The sequence below is a fragment of the Zootermopsis nevadensis genome, unplaced genomic scaffold, assembly GCF_977971745.1.
Source record: "Zootermopsis nevadensis isolate Lab colony 2312 unplaced genomic scaffold, Znev_1.0 Znev_ptg000020l, whole genome shotgun sequence".
In the NCBI taxonomy this organism is placed as follows: Eukaryota; Metazoa; Arthropoda; class Insecta; order Blattodea; family Termopsidae; genus Zootermopsis; species Zootermopsis nevadensis.
In genome coordinates this window covers 5,084,338-5,102,730 of record NW_028259152.1, presented here as the reverse complement: position 1 = coordinate 5,102,730, position 18,393 = coordinate 5,084,338, and the positions used below count along the sequence as shown (strand labels likewise).

General features: G+C 38.2%; 1 protein-coding gene across 1 annotated transcript in view; it reads right to left on the bottom strand.

The window, feature by feature from the left end:
• The window catches only part of LOC110831322 (uncharacterized), a 29,034-nt gene continuing 10,641 nt past the window's right edge, over positions 1–18,393 (bottom strand). Inside the window, exons 2-4 of the mRNA XM_022067196.2 lie at positions 5,320–5,572; positions 2,490–2,654; positions 1–1,739 (exon numbers count right to left, since the gene is read on the bottom strand). Coding sequence (XP_021922888.2) covers positions 1,407–1,739; positions 2,490–2,654; positions 5,320–5,572 — 751 coding nt within the window. The 3' untranslated portion in view covers positions 1–1,406. The remainder of the gene's footprint in view (positions 1,740–2,489; positions 2,655–5,319; positions 5,573–18,393) is intronic.

The following is an 18,393-nucleotide window of genomic DNA, read 5'->3' as shown; positions in this document are numbered from 1 at the left end:
TTTACACTAAGAATGGTTTTATATACACACATATGACACATAAACTTTGAAAAACAGGTGGTAAAAACAGACTGTTACAAACTTTTCACTTTTGTTCTTCAACAGAGAGTGTAGTTCTGTCTGGCTCAATTTCAGGCCTCCATATTATATACAACCATATAATTTCAAAGTGTTATACTGCTTTTAACTTCTGCTACTAATTGTATAGATGTTGGATGTGAAAAGGGGGAATTGTGAAATTATAACTTTCAGTATATTTATTAAATGCTCTGAATTTCTTTCCTTGGAGAGAACAAAGTATAAGAAGGCTGTGATTTGACTGATTCATGTAATCAGAGTTATTTAAGCCTACTTAAAATACACTTGGATGTTTACAAAATTTTCGTTGGTAAATTAATGGTTACTGAACACACACATTTTACACCCCTTGTGTTTTTTCAGCAAACCTTGTTCTTTTTCTTTCCATGGATGAAATTTGTACAAATGTCACAGTAGCGGATAACTTCATAAATGGTGTATGCTGCTTCTGTTACTTTCATATATTCAGCAGCTAGTCGTAGATCGAAAATATTGCCATGATATAATGCGTACACTTTACACAAGACTCTCCAGTTTACGTAAAAGTCTAATAATATTTTACAGGAATTTTATGTAGTATGTTTGTTTTTGAAGACGAATCACATTTCTTTTTTGCAAGAGTCACAGTGTGTTAGTGGAACACAGCATCAGCTATGTCTGGACTCCGTGAGGAAGTGGGCATTATTTCAACAAAACGTACATTCAGCAGAAAAAGCCAAAGTATTTTAGATAATGCCAAATATTATTTTCATTTTGTGATCACATTTTTTCACAACAAAAGCGGAATACTTATTTTGATGACCGCTATGAAGGCTGCATTTAACGTGTCCCAGATATGCTAACGTAATATATTAATGTCTGCTGTAACGTACCATTAAATATAGAATATAATTGGTTAACCATGCTGTTTTCTGACAAAGACAACACGTTGGCACAGAACAGAAAAATTATCAGGAACGCAGATATAATATTCGGAGATCTCATGAAGACATACTTGCTAGTTATCAGAGAATGTAAGATGTGTACTTACATATTTCACTTCGTGCTACTGATTAATTTACATTTAGTCTTCATAAAATAGAATATACTTCCATGTATCTGTTTCAGCATTGCACAATATTGTACAATACATCTGCAGTTCAGAAGAAGCACCCAAAATATGATTAGTTTTAAAAGAATCGAATATTCGTAGTTTTATTATTAAATCTGTTCGCATGAGCAGAATACATTAAGCTGTAGCTGATTTGCCGTAGAAGGTTTCTCACCCAAAAAGTGATTTTGTTGTTGGAAATACACAAATACAAGAATTTACATTTATTTTATATGTATTAAAGTCGCCTTCTGAAAGATGAAGACTTTGGTTTGGGTGTTGCCTCGTCTTCCAATTCAGCACTATCGCTGACTGGAGGAGATGTAGGTTTGCTCCGTCCAGGAAACCTCCTGGTGGTGGTTCGCCTTCCTGAGTCCAACTCTTCTGCTATGACTGGATCGGAAGATGAGCCGGCGGCTGCCTGAGCCTTGTTGTTGAACCGTCGCCTGCTGCTGCTAGCAGAGTTCTGCTGACTGTTGCTTGTACTGCGGGTTGATTTGATCTCTTCCGCTGGTAAGACCGAAGACGGGGTGGGATATGCTTGTACCACTTTGGGTGAGCCACCGTGCAGCTGCAACAAAGGTGATTTGGGGTTTAGGGTTCTGTAAATGTCGAAGAACATTGAGACTATCTGCGTGACTGTCATCTCATAGAATTTATTCCCTTATCCTCTTACAGCGAGGCAGTTGATAATTGCCCTGGCTGCCTGGGACTGACTAAATATGTATTTTATCTTATCGGTTCAGCTGTGTTCCAGTACATGAATACTACTGAGTCACGAAACTAAGACACAAGATTTTTAGTTTTCGTTTTTAAAATTGTTAGCCGGATTAACACAACTAACACAATTAACATGAGCTTTATTCCTCTGGTTTTAATTGTGATTGTTTATCTTTAATTTACCACAAAAAGTCCGAAAGAATAAATTGATACGTAAGCCTACGTACCTATGTATATAATACCGTCCTTTAGTGTTATTTACGGTGTTACGTAAAATAAATGTCTCCATCTTTGCCTGTATATATTCCTAGACGGTAACCAATGTTTTGCTTAAGAAACGACTGCAGCAAAACGAGAAGTCAATGCATTAGCAATAGAAATCGACTGCACCGGTTATGAAAATTAATGGCGATAAATCATCTCCCTTTTTCAGCCCATTTTGAGCAGGAAATGAATCACACATATATTTCACTGTGCCATATAACGCATCCAGCGCGTTCCAGACAGCCTTGGGAGTATTAACGGTCTTTGCGCCTGACCTGTAGTTAATGATTCATGGAATTCACGAGATGGTCAAGGAAATGGCCACACCCATACAAACCTGTTGCTCTCGCCTTCTCTTCAGGGCCGCCAGAAGTTCGTCGTTGCTTCTGAAAGGTCTGACACCTCCACGAACCAGGGTCTTCTTGGGTGCTTCAGTTGTGGTGGTGGCAGGAATGTCGTCTTGTCCTTCTTCTACCTCTTCCTCCAGGTCTTCTGACTCCACCTGGAACATCGAATTAAGAAACTACATTAGCAATGTAACTGGCTACACATGTAGACTGGAGTTTTTGATGATTAATAAATAACATCCATCTGTCGAGGTTGTTGGCACGCAGAAAATTGATAAGAACACATTGTGGTGATGAAATGAACAGAATTTGTGATGGAGATATCCTCCAGTCCCAAAGCTTTGCCCACTGAAATTATAAAGAGAAACGACTGAGTCTCAGACCCTCAGTGTATGTGAAGGAAATTCATTTTGCTGTCCTGAGTGTTAAACCCGCTGTAAATTGCAAACACAGTTTTGTTATTTTTCGGTATATGATATGGTTATTATCATAATACTGTATGCAGCGGAAGCTGGGATAATTAAAATACTTTTTGTTTTATAGATTTTCGATCTTGAATGCGATATCAGACTTATCGAACGTTAAGAATGAGTGTTCAGCATTCTTGTTTCGTATATGGGAGACCCCAGGTTACAAATCTTGGCTCTTGTACCAATTATACTGACTGAAGGTTTCGTGTACTTGCCCAGTCCCTCGAGAAAAATGTCTGCCTGGTATCTTAAATTAAGCTACGTCTTCTTCGTTCTATATCTTTCCCGGTTTATTTTTCATTGTTCATGTTATGATTTGACGCTGTAGGTCTATAGTCTGAGCTGCAAACAGCGTCGTTAAATAATTTATAAATAAATAAATAAATATTATAATTTCTTCTAGACTAACAGTTTTATTGTCCTGTTCGTATGTAATTTAGTGTCCTCAGAGGAATGTCAAAAACGCTGGCTACAGCTTTGTCAGTTTTCTTTTCACTGCCTGTGTTTAAAAAACGTAGGCCTGCTGACGGTGTACGTATGTACGTATTCCCCGACATTCAGCTTGCCAGCCGTAACTATCATATTTAAAAAATGATTCGGCTTTTCTTAAGCCGAGCCACGGACTTCTATGAAAATAAAAGACCAAAACACTGTATGAACTTGCAACAACCAAGTTTGTAACGGTTATTGATAAGGTCAAATTCCCTGTGTAAGAATATTTTTATATTACGAAATTGTACTTCTTATCAGAGAATTATACTTTTGCTGCATTTTTAAGACTACGGCATTGGCAAATTTCCTTATAAATGTCCTTTGTCCTATAGGATTTTACTTTCGGGAAAAGTGTGGGGCAGGAAAATATTATGTTGTTGTAAAGAGAATTTCGTCACGATGACTTTCACACTGCTTGAACAAAAAAGAAACAAACAAATAAGTTGAAGGTTGGGGGGGAGGAAGTTTTGAATATAACAATACATAAATTTATGTAAACTGAACACTGAGATTGCATCCTTTGAAACTAGTAAACAAAGCTCGAGATTTTCGATGTATTAAATGGTGTCAGTCTTTCTGCTAGTAGTCAAGCTTTCCATTAGTGTGCATAATCCCATAAAACATGAGAAATAGCTGCTAGCTGAAACACTATTGAAATTAAGAATAGTCCCATATGGTGTGAACCAAAGGCTATCCAAATTAAAATCGTTTACCAAAGCCAGAACTAAATATCAAATTAAGTAACGAGAGAGAAAATTTTCAGTATTTTGAATCTATGAAAGTAATTTCTTTCGCGTGGTGGAGAGGAGTGTATATTGTTCGACCAGTCGAACACTGGGATCGCTAATTCGAATCTCGCTCGACGCATGGGTGTAGCCCTTTGCCAGTGTTGTATTGTGTTGTAGGTGAGGTATTCCCGCATCTAGGCAGTCTTTCGAAATGTCTAGGAATTCGATTGAAACAGGCCAGAGGGCCTAATACGCTAAACTGAAAATAAATAATTTTAATTCGTTACACAGGCCATGAGATTTATGCATCCCCGACTGGCCACAACGGCGTACTCGGAATCAGCAGATTTCTGGTGTCAATTACGAGCTTCCAGTAAAAATATTTTGTACCGTGACTAAGCAGGACTGATGACACTGAATGATAGTTAGTTTTATCAGCAGTCTCACATAAGAAATGAAAATATACCGATATAGCGTGATTCTTAAACAACGGCTTCGTGGCACTGACATGAGACAGTTGTCTCAGCTTCGAGGCGTCAGGCTCGCATCCGGGAGACTTTATTTCGGATCTGGAACAAGGACCGCCTATCCTCGCATCGATACAAGCTATCGTGGTTTCCGTCAGTCACTATAGTAAAATTCATACGTAGTAACTTAAAATAGGCCATGATATTTTCTTCCCAACTCATTATTCATAATCACACTAACATTTCACAGTAGATTCTTAATAAGCTGACATCCCAGTTGGCTTCTCTGTGTGAACGGGTGGTCCTTTACACCAGTACTATGGCTTTTTTATATTGTTAGGTCATCAGAGTTTTGGATGTCCTGTCTGAATGAATTGTTAAGGATGTCATGTTTGTGTCTTCACGCACCTGTAAGCTCTACGTCAAGTCCGTTCGATAATTATAACATATAAAGATTTCTAAGTACAAAATATTTCTCCGGATTCTTCCCAGTCTGGGGCACTTTATATGGCCTCAAAGTAAAAATTAACTAGCCATCACTGTTTTAACATCTTATTGAAGTCTGAACAGCGAGGAAACGAAGTAGACTGAAGAAACCGTAAATTTAGTTTTAATAACAGAGTAATAATGTAAATAATTTGTTTCATATAAAGTAAAAAGTACCAGTTCTGGGGGAGGTTCCACAGGCTTTGCTGTTGTTTGCTGCTTTGCCGCAGTTCCCCGGCTGCCAATAAGGGGCGAAGGACCCCTCTGGCCACGTGTGTTTAGAAGCGATAATCTGCCTCTGCCAGCTGCCGGTGTGACAGGAGCTGGCGCCGGCTCACCTTCGTCTTCATAATCGTACTCGTTGGCATGGTCGTTGTTAGGTGACGCTGCCGTCGTGACCGTCAGAACCGTGGTAATGACGAGAAATAGCCTACAACCCAAAAACATGTTTGGAGCTGAGTTGCTGAGTGCAGTTACAGAAGAGTGCTAATTACAGCGGTTGAAATAAACGCAGAATGAACTCTTGGTAGCTGAAATAAAACATCCTTTTTAAAAAGAATTATTCAACTGTTCTGAGTGAACAACATGTGATGCATATGATGTGATATCTAAATAAATCTAAATAATGTGGACTAGAGGTTATTCTAGGCTAGTGATCGAACTAGCAACAGTAAGGTGTGATAAATAACAACTTTGATATGTGGGTGATTGGAGAGAACAAACAATTCTAAATCAGGAAACAGTCCTCCTTAGGAAGTTCATCGTTTCTCAGCTAATTAACTCCCCGTTGTTCATGGGCGCGTAAGTCCGTATCACAAAAAACTAATATTTTATGATCTACTTCTTGTCTTTGCATTAAGTCTTCCACGCCATCTCTTCCATTCAGGGTTTTCGATCAGAATCTTGATTTCTTTAACAACTATATATACCAGCGGTTTTCAAATCACAAACTCTTTATTTTGTATTTCTGGATTTTGCGTGAGTCTAAGTGTAATTAGAGAGTTTTTCCTTATACAGCATTAACCAGAAATTCCTTGTAGTTGAAAAGTGTAGACTGAGGTCTTAAATGTTATTTAGATGATCTTCAGATTGTTAATTTGGTTACCCTATTAACGCCTGATAACAAATTACAAAACTTCCTATTGTCTCCAAACTCCAGTTAATTCTTCTCTCTTAATTCCAAATATTACCCTCAACATTCTTTTCTCAAAACATCCAAATGTGTTCTTTCCTCATTGTGTGAGACTAAGTTTTACAGCCTTGTAAAACAACAGATGATGTCATAGTGCAAATTTTTTAATAGTAAGTCATATTCTGAACTGAATGATTGCAAGCATTTCTCGGATGTAAACTGTTCTTATCTGCTTCAAGAATGTGGTTTTGCTACTGCTGTTTCCGAATATAATATGGCTGTCACATTTTCGAATAAAATATTGAGTAGGCTTAGATTTAAATTATGATTTTGTTCTAAATTCTGGTGAAAAAATGATCATATACTTTATTTCGTTCTGGTATTCCTAGTTTCATAATTTAAACTGAAGCATAACACTGAATGTGATTAACAAATAACGCTTGCTAAACTCCCTTATTTTCAACCATTTATGATATAACCACACATGAAATAACATAATGGAAGAAATATTCAGCTGCAAGTTTTGGTTTAAGGACGCACCCTTCAAACGGTTCGTACATTATCCGGTACATGTAATTAATGAATTGCATATATCATTACGTAAATAATGAAATTAATATTTTATACATATTAATTATAAATTGGACTTACTTAGCAGTTAAATTTCTTCACGAAATTGATCTTATCAGATTAAGTTACACATATGTAACGTCACATATGTCAGCCCATGTCGTCAGGAAATGACGTGACAAGCAGGCAGGTATCAGAACGTGGCTTTTCATAAAGTAATTCGTTGAAAGCAGAGTGACCAACTTTAGAAGCACGATCGAAGGGAGTTTGGTATCGTTACAATTTTGGCGTTGAGATGCTGTTGGAATGAAAAAATAATTAATGAACCAATGGGACAACCCCATAAAAATCTTCGTTTTCGAATAATGCTCAGTAGAATACCATGAATCGAACAAGGTAGTCCAAGAAATTCCATAAATAAAATAAAACAAAACAACAGACAAGTTACAATAAATAATATGAAGTACGTTACTTTTAGCACGTAAATACACGTTAAGAAATAATAATGGTGATGTAACGTGTCTTCTAAACGTGTGTGTTCCATAGAACCTAAATGCTAACTAGAATATGAGTGTTGATTTGTCGACTTCTAAACGGCTCGAGAAAGAAGGTAAAGATAAATCGATAAAAAAGGTGTTCCTGAAATTGCTTTGTGTGAAGGGTGGAACGCGAATACCGTTACACGATTTTAAATTTCTCAAAACACGTTCCTTCATGAGACGGATCATGTCGATTAAAAGTCAGCAGTTGTCCTTGATTGTATATTCCTGAAGCAATGATACCGAGTCTTTCATTTGCAGCAGTCTGTCTGCCTGTCTGTCTTCAGTTTCCTTTCAAATCTTTTAAAGCCGTGACCAGATATTTACGCCTGGCCGTACGCAACAGGTTTTTTTTTTTAAAAAAATTATGAAGTATACACGGTTTGCCAAACACTGTGCCACGCCCGCCGAAACCCAGATCAGTATTGTGCTGCCGTCTCTATAATGAGAGGCTCCACATATTACATCACTGAACCTGCTTCCTATGAGACGTATTAGTTTCAAGAAAAGTTAACTTGATTAAAAGGGCACACCAGCGGAGACATTTGTTGTTAACGTTACTCAACAAACCATACGTACAAAAATGTAATATGCCTTTAGATTTCCGACCTTGTGTACTAAATTTCAATGAAGAGTGAAATTTTTATTTTTCAGTCTCTTAGGACGAATGCTAGGATATTATCAGGTTTTTAACATCGTCATACGAAATTGCATTGCCTCACTTATGTTACGTAAGTTGAAAATGATATTGCATAGAGAATACTACACTGAGTGAGTCTTGAGTTACTTAACGGCATGGAAGGATATGGCAGTAAGCTGTCGTGGCCTGTTCTAAAGTGCTATTATTTAAATGAAGGAACTGGGGGAAAGTCACAGAAAACTGTAATAGCAGATCTCCAGGCCGAAATTTAAACTCAGATCTCTTAAATATGAAGCAGGCGTGATCATAAAGATGAGAATATATAATGCATAATTTTTAGCTCATAATTACCAGATATTTAATTGTGATTATAATGTATAACCGGACTTAATTGTGACCTTTTACAGTTTTTAGGACGACACATTTTAACACTTAAGTTTGAACCAAACATAAAATCACTGAGGAGAGACAGCCCCTGAGGCTGAAATGTACCTGGCACAATAAATTGTAATTAAATGCTAGTTTGCTATAAAAGTTGTTGGAAAGTTGTTACAGTGCATGTTCATTTTCGCATGAATGTGACCCGAAGTCTGTCGTTCAACAATTTTTTCTACCTTTCTTGCCATTTTTGGAAAACATTGTGTTCCAGCAATGGGATCACGTGTCCCAGTCTTGCGCCATGCGGGTTGCTTACCTACTATCGAAAACGCGATCGACAGACATGGACAGGCCCGTAAAATGTTCTTCAGTCACGTGGGGAATTTCTCGATCAGCCGTTTCTCAAGAAAGGCCCTTCTCGCAGCGTTTTTCATCTAATCATCTCTTTTTCGCCGCGATAATCTACATCCTACATGCATGTACTACTTTTGTCCACACTAAAACAAGATCACAGTTCGTCTTTCTATCAGACCCATACGACAGTGGATGCAGCTTGCAACTATCAGTGGACAAGATTCGACTCGAAGATTTTTGCGATCTAAATCTCGTGTCTATTAACGTTCTACTTTGGAGATAAGTAAATGTATCCCCCGAACGAGGCAAGGTCACCACGTGTACGCTGGCGTAATTCGGAAAGTCTGTCGTTGACGTACTTACTCTTGAGCTCTTGAACGACGTCTCGATGTTGGATTTGCAGGTAGATATCAACGATTTGGCTGAGCTACTGCCCTCGTCTACAGGGCTGAAGCGACCAATTTTTATACCCATATAAAGCCAGTAAAAATATCATGTATGTTTTAAACTTACATTATTAAATAGAAGACAGGATTGTTAACTTAATGACTGCAAGGCAAATTAACAACAGAAGTTGATTATTCCCAGAATGCTCTGTAAATCTTGCTGTATATTGTGAAAGTGAGCGGAGAAGTTAGGAAATCGACTTCTTTAAAGCACTTAATGTGTCTGTGCTTTTGTCTGCGCTGTGGACGAAATTAATTATGCAACGGAGAAATAAACCGGTATTAAAAGCCTGACCCTCGGACATTATTTATATGTGACAGGTTTGGTGGAATTTGATCACCTCTGACATAGAAGAGATCCGCTGCCATGTATCTACCACGCAGACTACGAACTTTAACATTTAAAAATCATAAAATTACGCCATTAAATACCCTGTATTGCAGCATGACATTCTCAAGATGGCGGACTAGCCGCAAAGCTATATAAGCAGATTTCGTAACTCTTTGCGGTCGTGAAGTATAGAGTGTACCATTTAAAATGCAACCCATCAAGTCACACTCTACGGTATAAAAATAAAGCCAGAAGCAGGCGTACTCCAGTATAATAGACTTTCCAAACCTCCCCCGTGACACTCGACTCAAGGTCACCCTTGTCGCTAGGTCGCTACAAAGGCCATACGTTCTGATTTCATTCTTGCATCGTAGTGATTCTTGTTGGATCGCGTTTTAAATGGCACACTCTTTGCAGCAGCCGACCATGCATTCTAATTTCACTTCATCGACTCCAAAGAGAATCTACTGCCTGTGTAATAAACAAATATTTTTCCCTAGAGAAAGCAGTTCTGTCATGCATCAAGCACAGTGTTATATGGTCCCTTGTTACCGCGGTTTAACGCGTTCTGAAGACACGGATTGGGCAAACGGTGTCCAGACATTGAGGTTAGCTGCAAAAGTGCTAAGTAAGAAGTTGTAAACAGCCGTAAATTGATAGTCCTCCAGCTTTGGGGTTAGGTAGTTGACTAGCAACACTTAAAAAAATAAAAAATTACGAAATATTACAAAAGACATCGGACACACACGGATTATTTTGCACGTCAAAATGCGGCAGGGAAACCAATAATAACGAAAATTACTTAAAGAGAAACATCGTAATTTGATAATGGGATAACGGGGACAAAATGCCTACAAATAAAAATAAGAACAATGAGAAGATGTAAGTACAGATGGGAGAATATTGTTAAAGTATGTCAAAAAGAAATAGATTTTGACATTCTGGACTGCATAAATAGGTCTCGATTGTATTAAATGATGGGTTTTTCGAAAGTTGTAACAAACATTCGGTTCCAGGAAATGCGGACAATTTCTGAGCAGACCGAATGATTGTCAGAATGCTCCGATGAATTAGTAAATGTACTGTAATTGTATGTGCTTGTTGCAAAATGTGCTTCAAATCTATGTGGACCTGCGGAAGAACTTGAAAAATGGCATTTCCAAATAGTCACTCATTTTTCAGTACAAGATATATAACGTATCTAATTGGTACAGCGTCGTTGAATAAACTAAGATAGAAGCAGCCAACGACATTGGGTTTCTCTTTTATAATTTGGCTGCTCTCGCCTGTGTGTAATACATAGGCGTATCTTTAAATCGGTATGTTAAGACTCCATCAGCAATAAAGGAATTACATAACATTTTTAGCAGATGTAACTCGTTGGAGTGTAAAAAAGTGTTCAGAAACCTAATATTACTCTCAGAACCTGCAGCCATTAATATACGACATTCATGTTGGTTCCATGTGGCAAGTCCCTTAACCTCTCACCCTTTGACTGTTGAACCTCTGACGACGATAAATAAGTCTTTTAACGTATACGAATAAAATTGTTTCTCTACCACACACATGGATAAAAATTGCCTCTCACTGTACTTAATGTATGTGAGGCCTAACGTCCAAACATACAGTTCTTTTATTTGCCTCCTGAAGATGTATTTATGTCGATTCTTCAATGACGGCAACATTAAATCACGAATCTGTTTGTCTTCATACGTATTTTCTCCTCTGAAGCACTGCTGTATGTTCTAGAGCAAAACGAATATGCAGATTTAAAGAATTAAATATTAGATGTCGGTTATCCTTGGTGTACTTTGAAGTACCTAAAAGTTCGTGACCGTGTTTACACTAACTCGCCACTGGACACTGTCTCAGCCAGCTGAATTCAGTCAACACTCTCATACCCTATTTAAGACACAATTCAGTATTATCCTCCCACCTACACTTAGAACTCTCAATAGGACTCTTCTCTGAAGGTATGATGCAGTTAAAACTGCATGTGAATTTCTTATCTTCAACAAGTGTGCTACATGCTCCCTCCCATTTGATCCACCTTGATTTAATTATACCCTAATAATGTTTTGTGAAGATTACAAATTATAAATTCCTTATTTAATATTCTCCACCAACATGTTACTTCCCTTCTCTTTGGTCAGCACTTTCTTCTCAAACATTCTCAAATTTTGTCTCCCTTAGCGTGGGAAACCAAATTAACAATTATATAAAACAGAAATAAAATATAATTTTGTGTGTTTTGATGATTGTTCGTTCAATAACTTTTTATCAGCATCAGTATTCTCGATTGTATGTTTTAATCTCTATGATTATAGATAGGATACAAGAAAACAAAGATCCTGAACTAAACAGCAGCAAATATTCAATAAAATCTTCTCGGGTAATCAGCCGCGTTAGCTGGTTACCGTAGTAAACCGACGTTTCGGGAACAAACTCTGTCCCGATCTTCAGGGTTCTGATGTGACTGGATCCTCGGAAGTCGCTTGTGTAACTCACATGTTACGATTTAGTCCCGCATTCTGACAACGAGACATGGATATCTATATATATCTATATATATATATATATATATATATATATATATATATATAAAACTTAGTATTTTCTGTGTATTTCACGGCCAACCTACTTTTAGGATCTAATAGAGCTTCCTCGTTTTAGTTTTCAGATTTATAATTTTCCCCCAACAAGTCGTCTGCATAGACCAGTAGCTGTACATACATTTTAGTCGCACGTTTTGTTCTAAAATGCCTTACAGATTCTGAACAAGCATCCAAGTCTAGGAATATCTTTAGCTGACTATTCAGTTATCTAAATGTCCTATTAAAAGTTGCTTAGTCAAGATGTCGGAAAGTCACCATAGTTGTTAGAACTTCCTGTTAAAGTATGACTAATGTACTGAAACTGGCAAGCACTTCAACAGTATGATTATTGCCAAATTTTAAATGTGTTCAGTTGTTTCAAGTCTGCGTCAAATTGCGGATTTCTTAGACTAGAATACGAGGGGGCTTACATAAATGAGAGTGAAAAGTGCAACATGAGGTTTGCTGGATCAACATTTCTGAGGATAAAAATAACCTTCCTAATATCAGTTTTAACAAAAATTTTCACGTACCGTATACACTTTTTCTAAGTGTATAAGACTTAGAAAACGTAAAAAAAAAACATGTCCAGAGGAAGGCGATATTATATGTATCTGCCTTATTTTAGGATCATGTGCTCCACAACCTTGAGTGAAAGGGTAAACAATAACAGATCTGCCTAAACACGGAACAGAAGTATTTTGATACACAACTATATGTCTATTGCGAAACCTGAGGTCACATTTTTCCTTTAAATAACCCACACCGGCAGGGCACATGCAATGAAGCTAGTAAACAAGACTCATTTCTGCTTTTGGCATTGAACTGTTTTCTTACACGGAAGTTAAATGATCGTCGAATTGACAAACTGTCGAAAAACGTCAGGATGTCAGTTATCAGTCTTTTAAAAATTTGGGTCGGTTTATAAACTGAGGTTCGCTGGCCCTGAGCGTGTTCGCTCGCCTGGGCTTCAATATTAATGCATTTAAATTACAGGTATGAAAATTACTATGGAAGTGACGCTTGGGATGAGAACATGAATATATTACTAAAATTCAATCAGCAGACATTAGATATTTAAGAGGGATGTGTTAGATTATTCAGAATTGGAAATAAAAATGTAGGCTACTCAAGGCGGTAAATTTTTATTAACTAAAGGGGGAATGCACGAACAAAGAAACGAAGAGACTAGACAATTGTACTTCGTTAGCAACGAACACAATACTTTACTATAAAAGGTGAACCTTAACAACAGAGGGGAGAAGAGGTAGTATGAGGACGTAATATAGTGGGGGAATTAGTGGACTAGGTTATGTTTATTCGGTTATATTACCACAGTATATCAACTGTTGAGGTTATTTAGTAAATAATTGCATGGAATGATTCGTTAATGGGGAGAAGCATTCGTGGCAAATTTTAGCTGTAGTATATTAGCATTTGCCGTAAGATGTAGAGGAATTACACGCACTTAAGAACAGCCGACCACTGTCAACGGGAAACCTCCCAAATGCAAGTTAGATACGTTGCAGCTGTTCTAACCTGCTTCGTAACTTTGTAGACACATGGGAAAGAGACATCGCGTTCTATTCGAAAGGCCTGGTTGAAGCAATCTGGCTAGTTCACAGTTAGTTTCCCATATAACGCAATGCACTATTAATGGACGTAATTCATTCTAGCACCAACCTGTCAGTCGAGCTCTTCACTACAAGAGACGGCAGGTAACTCAATGCGTGGAATTCTCTGCACTGCACTACAGTGACTCTGTTCATCATATCATGAAAAATTAGAACAGTGAGGTAAAACGTACGATTTAAATTCATCATTTGAAGTTCAATTTATACGGCTTAGGTTTATATTCTCGCTGAGTTAATATTTATTCATTTCTGCACGAAGTCATAACCTTTAGTCAACGTCACAACTTTTGCTTTAACTGCAAGGAACTAATGGCCTTGATGCTTTAAAATGTCAGGCATGTTATTACAGCTTCAAAGAAAGAAATGTCAGCCCAGATATGAAGACCAATTAATTTACAGTCCTTGTACAGGGCACTTGCAATTTTTTTGTGAAACTCGGATGCTTAGGTACTAAGTGAGACTAATTCCGTGGTCTGGAAGTGGAGCGGAGAATTTAAGATCTTTCGGTGGTGAAGATGTCGGTCTTCTGGGGTGTAAAATCTTATGGTCTTGTTGGTGGTCCAGCGTTCTCCGGAGGAACCCTGGCATTGTAACACTGAAAAACACGATCGATGCTTGTGGACTTGTTTAACGACACTTTTTCTGCTGCATACATTATACGTCAGTGGAAAGATAGGTATGAATAATGATTTATGAAAATGTGGATGAGAGCGGTCGCGGTCATTTTTAAGGTATTACATTATTTGTTGGAAAGACCTGAGGAAATATGTGAAACATCACAATCATCAGAGCCGAGCTCTTGGCTGAGATTTAATTCCTAGACCTACTGAATATGAGGCAGAAGTCTTAACTTCTACCCCGACGTTCTCTTCTAGAGAGTGTTCTGAAGTATTCGTTAGCGAAATTGAAGAGGTTCGACATTATCACACAAAAATATGACCGATATGGCAGCTTTTACTGAACCCCAATAAGTTCGGTCTCATATCATCAAAAACTTGTAAACGCCAATTCCGTGGAGCAGAATCCTTTTTGAGCTGTTAGTCGCACAGCTGGTTAAAACATTTCCCACCTTTTATGCAACCAGACGATTTATTACCGTGTTCAGAAGAGTCTGCCGTTGTACCCTATTCTTATCCAATGAAACAGCGTCAATTCAAGTCCCGTTGTGTGTGATATTTCAGCAACCCAGCAGACCCGAGTGCTTACTCAACACATTCGAGGCTAAGCTTCAATCCCTGGAGGCAAATGTTCCATCTACAGCCTGAGGACGACGACCGTAGTGACAAAGGATCTTCTTTATTACGTTTTAATAACACGCTCCTGACATTGCTACTGTTAAATTCTAAGATGCAGTTCTAAAGATTAAATTTTGTCGTTTTAAAATACCTCATTTCAGTCCTTCCCACGGTAGCTGAATTCCGACTGAATTATTTAATTCCTTGGGTCCCGTCTACTTTCCCATCCAGTGCGTAAACCGTGGACCTTTCCCCGGGAATAAAGCGGCCAGGACGTTAGGCTGACCACACACCTCTATCTAGTGCCGACAACTCTTTTCACTATCTCTGAGTTGACCTATCCAAAAATGACAGATGAACCACGCTGCTTGGGAAAGCGCCTTCGGAGAGGGTGTAAGTCGGTCTTTCTGCGCATTGCGACAGCCGCACACAGATCCTTTCACCTGCAGGTCGTGATGCACGAATGCGAATCCATTTATTCAACACTGAAATCAACTCGTTACATAAAACTCAACGAGTTGCCTTCGCCATAAGACATTTTGTTTTGTCTTCACTAAAGTTCAGAAATAAATGGTAACTCTTAAAACGCGATTTAGAGAAAATTGCGTAACCCAAGTGTTTACTGTAATTTCTTATAACATGTTTAAGTCCTACTGTTTGCCCACATTTGACCATAATAAATTATTAATTTAGGCCCACAAGATTTTCACAAATAAGATGCCGGTATTTAAACTTTAAATATGCATTGAATGCAGATAGAACAACTGATCAAATTTTAACTTGCAAATAGAAGTACACATTTACATTTTGTGAGCATTATGCCAATATGAGCTCCGTTTGTACTTCGACATACTTCCAGCCAGTTGTAAGGGATCTTGGGTGACTGTTCCTATAGAGAAGTCATTTATGGACACACTTTACCGTTTGCATAACTCCCCCCCCAAAAAAAAAAAAAAAAATCTCGTAGAATGAGACAGGTTGAACGGCTGAGTGGGCATTTAGTGGTTTCTGCACAGCGTCACCTAAACATGGGGATGCACCAATTTGCTGGAAGAGTAGTACGTCTTTTGTTTGTGGAAAAGCGTAAGATTACACAATTCGTGATTTTAATGATAAGTAAAAAAAATTATCCCCAGCCAATCTAAGAACTTTCGGATGAGTTTCAGCCGTGTGTTTCAGAGAAGCAACGTCCGCCGAAGGCGCCAGTGTTATGTTGGGCAGGATGCTACTCGGAGTGAAGAATGCTTATGGGAGATGGCATTGAGGCAATGCCATTAGAAGCATGTTTCCCTGAGAAACCCTCGTGTTCTGCCTGTACCCTCTTATAACTTTCGTTTGTGGTCAATCCCATCCTGTGCGATTTGATTGTCCAAATATTTGCTAAACGGCAGACTCTACAACTTATTGAAGTTGCTCTTGGTGTAATTTTCTTCGAAAACGAATGGAGAGGAAGAAAAGTAGAGTTCAGCACAGCAGCGGATGCTGCGACAACCGAAGAATGATATATGACGTCGAAGGCCACATTCACCGTCAGCCGATGGGGATCAGTCGGGAAACGCTGACCTTGACATGATCCGTTAAGAACGAACGTGGGACTACGTGTTTATTTATCTCCCAAAAGAAATTTAAGTACAACTCACAATGCAATCTGAGAGACTTGTTGATGAAAGGAATTTCGCTAAAGAGGGATCGAGAAAAAGAGTGTAACAAAAACTGCGATGTGGCAAAATAACTGAAGACTGGATTTTGTTTACAACAGCTACGTTGCTAAGAATAAGAGCTAAAATTAAGACAAAAACATCAGCAGTTTTTATCGTTAAATTTTAAATATTTGAATCAGTGCGCACTAACTACACCTTACTGTTTCAAAATCGATTACGCAGTTAACAAGCAAAAAAAGAAAAGAAACATTTTAAACCAAGAATGGCTTCTAGTTGGTCGTTTGAATGATGACACAGTTCAATGACGGCAAAAATGTGGTCGACCTCAAGTTTGTTCTCATTTTTAAGACTTGAAGAGTGAGTTTTTATGGCTTTAACAGTTCCAGTTATTACCGAAAGGTTAATAAAATTACTTACTCAATGGAGCTGAGTCCTTCCTGAGAAGCCAACAGTCGCTCAGACACTCAAGAAATTCTCAGCATTTTATGGAACCCGAAGGTTCATTACAGTGTTCACAAGAGCTCGCCACTTGTTCCTGTTCTGAGCCAGAGGTTAATTAAACACACACGCAAATTCTGGTACAGATATGACATGTTCTTAGAGGCGCAGTGAATTCCAAAAGATGGAGTGCAAACTTATTTTAATTTCACAGCAGATGTTCCTGGCCTATATGCAAAATTAATTCTCTTATTAATTCTAGACATTCTTCACAAAAAATATATTTCTTCTCGATACATATCTAACTATTTAAATGCTAAAACCGACATATCTAATCTAGTTTAAATACATAGCTCTCTATATTTTTATGTAACTTCATCTGTGAAACTGGCACTGCCATCTTTGAGCATTACTAAGAGACTATTGGCATTTTTCACTGACATTTACAGAATCCGAGAGATTATCGTGTTTACAAGAGCCTACCAACGGACTATACTCTGAAGAAATATGAATTCAATTCGCATTTCATACACTGTTTCGCGAAGGTCCGTTTCGATATTAGCCTCCCATTTATTCTTATGTCTCCCCAACGATATATTGACTTCGGTTTTTTCGCCCAAGATGTTGTTCTTGTTTACAGCCATTTGTTCTACATGCCTCACCTATGTTATCCCCCTTGGCCACCCTGTTAATATTTGGCGAAGAATATGTCCACATTCCTTCCTCGTACGTCGTTTTGTTCAGGCATCTATCAGATAACTTGTAGCGTTTATAAAGCAAATTTCCGTAGGTATTTAACTGCAGGAGTCAATAGCAAGTTTCATCGTCGAATTAAAAGAGAAGGGGTCTATTTACAAAAGCCTGACCAGGAAGTTATTCGGCGGGGAAGGGGAGAGGTGATCTCTATCTCTTTTAACCTTGTATTGCTACATACATCTATCCGGGCGTGGAAAGCCCAGATTTGACAGACACAACTCTTAATTGGCTGAGTTAATGTTACAACATTCTTTCAACCGCGGAGGTGTATCGCGTTAAATGAGGCGATGATATCATTAGTAGTGAGTAGTAAAAAACTTGGAGACTGTCGGGGCCCATTTCAATGTCTTCCCCGGCAGAAAGTCTGAAGAAGACCACAAGAAACCTAGGTCAGGTTAGCCATTAACTTAGCAGCGATTTGAATCGTGTGCCTTCCACATACAAATCTGGAGAGTTGTCACTATGCTAATCTTCGCAGAAGCGACGTTTTTATTTAGGGATTCTTTGGAACGATACAGAACTGCATCATTGACCCCCAAAGTT